The 5,725-nt window shown below is 33.7% G+C and overlaps 1 protein-coding gene across 1 annotated transcript; it reads right to left on the minus strand.

Annotated features, from left to right (window-relative positions):
• Positions 1-4,420: 4,420 nt before the first annotated feature.
• On the minus strand, positions 4,421-5,237 carry LOC111776264 (protein RADIALIS-like 1). Its single transcript, XM_023655671.1, has 2 exons — positions 4,964-5,237; positions 4,421-4,704 (listed from the first exon to the last, which is right to left on the minus strand). Exons 1-2 carry the CDS (start codon positions 5,214-5,216, stop codon positions 4,700-4,702), a joined length of 258 nt encoding a protein of 85 aa, XP_023511439.1. The 5' UTR covers positions 5,217-5,237; the 3' UTR covers positions 4,421-4,699.
• Positions 5,238-5,725: the final 488 nt, after the last annotated feature.

Consider the following 5,725-nt stretch of genomic DNA (forward strand, 5'->3'; position numbering starts at 1 on the left):
CACCAAAATCGGATCAGGTATACCCTTATTGTAACAGATAAAAGACCGGTAATACCCTCAAGGACCTAAATTACATTACGAAAAATTAGAACATAAAAACTCATCTCTATTATATTGTCTACAGATTAGGTCATTGGTTCCTCTTTTCGGACACAACAACTCTTAGTTTAATTTCATGTTTTTTTTTTCAATCGAACTCGTCAATTTAAATAATTTTTAACGAACACGTAACGATCATTTGAAGTCTATTTTTTAAATACTTTTTTTTAAAAAAAAAATCATAAAAAGTTGTCCAACTTCATATTGCTTTTAATAAATACATGAATCACATCATATTTTTTTGTTATTTTAAATTTAAGTGTGTGATTTTTGGAAAGTGGTTGAAAAAGGGACAATAATTTCTTTAGTGGTCAACACTCTAAGAAATTAGTGAGTGTGAAGCCACTAACACTTTTGTCTCATTAACAATTTTTTTTTTAATAAGTCGACTCGTATTTCTCGACACTTATAATGTCTAATTATAAGTACGACACTCGAGTAAAGGAGAAATACATGAATAAACCGAGATTATATTTGAATTATAGCGACCCAGAGGATAGGATGATTAAGAGAAAAACTTAAAAGAATTGAAAGTCACTACCTATACCAACAAGATACACCTTCCTTTTCGGTAGCTCAATCATAGAAACTCAATAGTTAAGCATGTTTTACTCGGAGCAGTTTGATCTCTCAATATACGCGTAAGCGAAAAACCCAGAAAGGAAAACCCAAAAACTTTCAAGGAAAGCCTCGGTTCCGTTGCGTAACTCTGAAAGACACGTTTTAAAACCCTGAGGCTGACGGTGATACGTAACGAGACAAAACAGACAATATCTACTAGCGGCGAGGTTGGACTACATATGTATATTCCTTGTATTGAAGACTTAGTCAGATCAAACGTCTTTAATGATCTGAAGTAGATTTATCGACCGATCTTTGAAAGATATTTAAAACATGGAATAGCTAGCTTCCATATCCATCAGTTTTTTTTGCTTTGCTTTTCCTTTAATATCTAAACATTTATGTCTTTTGGAGGGAAAAAAAAGTAAACGATAAGATCAGTCAACGCCCAAGAGTTGGACCACATGGCTATGTTCCAATGGCAGTCTATGAAGATCCATAAGGATGAAGACAAATGGAGAGTTTATAGCCGTTGGATCGAAATCCAACCGTCCTATTAAATCATTCGAATTTGACACATTACGTGAATTCAACAGTAAATTAAATTTAACCTTTAATTTTTACTTATTTTTAAGAAAATTTTGTATCTGGTTGGTATAAGTAACCATTTTTTTTTACAGTAATTTCATATAGTTTCAGTTCGTAGTAAATACCTTTGATTTTTTTTATATTAATGTTTATTTTTTTTTAATTTAATATAAATTAATTATCAAAATATTAAATTTAAATGTTATCTCCAAATTAAATTGGAACATATTTTCGGTTTTTTATTGGTTGGATTTATAAATGTATTTGAATTATTCAAAATTAGCTTGTGTGAAGGAAGTTCAGGTGGTGACCCGAGCAACCCGTATAGAGTTCACAACCCAACCCTCTATTTTTGAGTTGGGTTGAGCTGATGCTGATTGCTGAGTCGTTTTTTTTTTAATTATTTAAAAAATTATACTTATCTATAATACATGTTACATTGATAACTAAAATCCCACACCACTGATATCAATTACAAACATTAAATATTCTTAATCTTTTCAAAAGTAGGGTTGGGTTGTAACCTACTTTCAGGTGGGTCAAGTTGACCCAACAAAACAAAAAGTCAACCAGCAAACCAAACCAATTTTTTGGGTTGGTTAGGTTATCGGGTTATTGAACAATGCTCGGATTAAGTATAAGGATGATGGAATTTGAATGAACCGTTCTTAGAGGAATTAAGACTATCTTAACCATTAAACTACGATCGTGTTGATTATTTTGTGATCTTCTACGAGTTAAATTCAAACACACTATCAAATTGTCGTTCGATTATATAGTAGTTCATATATTTCAAACGACGGGTTTGACCGTAAACGACCATATCGAGATGTAAACAAATAAGATTTGCCCTTACACCTATAATTTAAATTATTTATCATCCAATATTTTATTCTTAGTTTGACTTAGCCACACAAGATGCATCTGAAATTTCAGGCCAAAATAATTTTATACTCATAATCCTCATTAAATGGCATTTAGATCCAAATATATATATATATATATATATATATATATATATATATATATATATATATAAAATGACAATATCTGTTAGCGGTGGATCTGAGTCGTTACAAATGGTATCAGAACCAGACACCGGACGATGTGCCAGCCTTCTCGCTGTTCCCCAAAAGAGGGTAGACACGAGGCGGTATGCCAGTAAGGACGCTGGACCACAAATGGGGTGGATTTGGGGGCGGTCCCACATCGATGGGAGGAAGAAAAGAGTACCAGCAAGAACGCTGGCCCCGAACGAGGGTGGATTGTGATAATCCCACATTGGTTGGGGTGGAGAACAAGCCATCATTTATAAGGGTGTGGAAACCTTGTCCTAGTAGACGCGTTTTAAAGCCTTGAGGGGAAACCTGAAAGGAAAAGTTAAAAGAGGACAATATCTGCCAAGTGGATCTAGGTCGTTACAAAATATATATATATATATATATATATATATTATTCCAAATATTTCTATCTAAATAATTGAAAAAAGAAATAAATGAATGAATATTATTGTGGTAATTAAAGAAATAAAAGTAGGAAATTTAAAATTGAATTTTTAAAAAATATTAAAAAATAATAATATTTGGTAATATAAATTAATGCATTGCCAATGAGTGGTTAAGCATGCTCTGATTTTTCTTCTATAATTACTTGTAATATTTAATGCTAAATATCTAGATCCAACTGCCCAATGGGAAGTATATTTATTTATTTATTTATTTATTATTTTAATAAAAGAAATTGGATCTAATCATATATTTTTTTAATATATAAATAATTTTAACCGTTATTTCTGAAAAAAAAAAAAACACAGAAGCAAAGGAGCTCTCGTCAAGAAGTTTAGGTCGAGACTACAACTCACGCCTTTGTAGATATGTCAATTTTACCCACATGGTCGGAGCATCGAGGAGATTCGTAGGGAGTGTGGAACATGGAGGGAGTCGGGACATTTACCAAATAAGCCCGGTCGTATACTGTCCTACAGATTTGTTTGATTTTTTACTCATGAATTCAGATAACTGCTTCAAATATAGTATCAAAACGTACACGACTTCGTCTTCCACAAGCTTATTAGGTAAGTGACAGTTGAGGTAGACAATGCAACCGAGCTTACAGTAAATGAAACACTTCTTCCTTTTTCTCGGTCCGCTTCTTTGGCTCTTGATCTTGAACTCGTTTTTCTTTCTTCTGGTAGTCTAAACGACAATAAATTTTATTTAAAAATTGAAAGATAAATATACCAAAACCATAATTTTTTTTTTTTGGTAAAAATGGGCCCGACGGTGTTGGATATCATGAAGCCCATCAGTTTGTAAACGGGTTATCAGATCTTTCGTTCAGCTAGGATTCGAGCCTCGAACCTATAATTAATAGATATATTTTTATCGGTCGACTATACATGTATCTATTTAATTGCGTATTTAAAATAATAGATGAAAAATACAAAAAAAAAAAGTTAATAATTTAATATGTGTTTAATATATATCTTTGACTTTTTGAATATTTATTTATTTTTTTAATATAGATTTGACCTCGCTTTGCCCGACTTTTATGACTTTTTAAAGGTCAATTACTTTACGATTACAAATAAAAACTCATGAAATCGACTTGTGTAATTTAAAAATAAGGAAAATAGGGTACACGATTTTCGAGTTGGTTGGATTAGTAACTCGAAATGGTTTCACAACTAAATTCCACAATTTATTTTCGGGTTAGGTTGTCGGGTTCTTCAATTTAAAAAAAAAATTATATTTATCTACAGTATATAATTATTTAACACAATCAATGGTGAGCGAGCGACGTGCTAGTATGCAGTTGCGAGGGATGGTGTGACATGCATCGGCGTGTGATGCGATGGATATGAGGGGTAGTGTGGCGAGGGCGTGGGTGATAGCGTGTGATGCAGAGGTGTAGCGTGCAAAAGAAAACCGTAAAACTATGGTCTACTCGAAGTATATGTTATGATTCATTTTTATTATTATAATGGACTAATTCGATTCGGATTGACCCAAAACTTTGTTTCTTAAACCCAAAATCCGAACCTTGCCAATTCAGTTCCAAAAAAACAACCCAACCCGACCCAACTCATAATAAGAAATACAAAAATAACGAAACCCAGTTCAGTTCGAGTCGGGTGTAATCGAGCTAGCAAATTAGCAAAGTAAGACGAACATTTCTCTTAAATTAGACATTTCTCATAGATATGAATATCAACCAAAACAAGACCAAATCTCTCCTAGATTTTGGGAGAAAAACAAGACCAAATATCTCCAAGATTTTGGGAGAAAAACAAGACCAAATATCTCCTAGATTTTGGGAGAAACAAGACTTCAAATAAACTCTTATTTATTCTTTTACTATAAAGGGTTACTCATGAAGCAAAATTCAAATGGTTCTCTTTCTTTTATTCTTCCAGCAATTGCACTAGCTGGATCAATGAAGAACTTCTTACTCATCCTGAGGAGAGAGAAAAAAAAGTTAAATATAATCTATTCGCCTATTTAATACACGATAATGTAACACAATACGAGCTGATTTGATAATGTTTTTCGTTATTTCGTGTTTTAGCTACTTAAAAGGTCTAAAGGACTAAGTTTCACCCGTACGCAATTCAGTTTTCTGCTCGAATAACCCTAACGAAACAAGCTGTGTCACCTCTAAATCACGAATGTTATCAAACGAAACGTTCCCTAGGGAACAAAATCTTATAAGTTACCTCTTTTCCTCGGCAAATCATCGCTAGAGTTTCGATAAGGAAACGGGACATTGCCCGACTCGATATGTTTGACATCGTGTAGGAGAAGTTGGTAATGCCTCTTGACTTCCTCTTCAGTTTTCTCCCCAACAGCCTTGGCAACATTGAGCCATCTCTCAGGGGTGTCTTGATCATACACAGCCAAAGCCTTTTCAAAGGCCTTGTTTTGCATTGGAGTCCATGCATTTGAGCCACGAGAGGACATTGAAGCCATTGAAGCAAAGTTTGAATGGGGTTTTGTGGCAAAGAGTTGAGGATTTGGTGCAATTTATAAGCAAGAAAAAATGGTAGGGTTTATAGGTGTGGGAAACCTATTGCATTTGAGAGAATGGGAATTTTAATGATTTGTATCTTTAAAAACCACAAGATATAGTAAGAACAAAAGAGATGGCACAAACAATTGGAATTATTTGAGATGTAGAATCATCTTCTCTCAAAGTGTTTTACCTTTTTTCTTCTCTAATCGCTCTGTACGTATCGTCATCAGCTTCACGGGTTTAAAATGCGTCTACTATGAAGTGGTTTACACACCCTTGTAAGGAATGTTTCGTTTCTCTTTTCAACCGACGTGAGATCTCACAATCCACTCCCCTTGAGGGTCCAGTGTCCTCGCAGACATACCGCTTGATGTCTGGTTCTGATACTATTTGTAACAGCTCCTTTAGCCCGTTATATATTGCTGTCAGCCTCACGGTTTTAAAATACGTCTATTAGGGGAAGTTT

This window comes from Cucurbita pepo, chromosome LG15, assembly GCF_002806865.2.
Source record: "Cucurbita pepo subsp. pepo cultivar mu-cu-16 chromosome LG15, ASM280686v2, whole genome shotgun sequence".
Taxonomy (NCBI): Eukaryota; Viridiplantae; Streptophyta; class Magnoliopsida; order Cucurbitales; family Cucurbitaceae; genus Cucurbita; species Cucurbita pepo.

Bases quoted from the DNA above. Each gene is read 5' to 3' on its own strand.
- LOC111776264 (XM_023655671.1), bottom strand. From the start codon at position 5,216: ATGGCTTCAATGTCCTCTCGTGGCTCAAATGCATGGACTCCAATGCAA.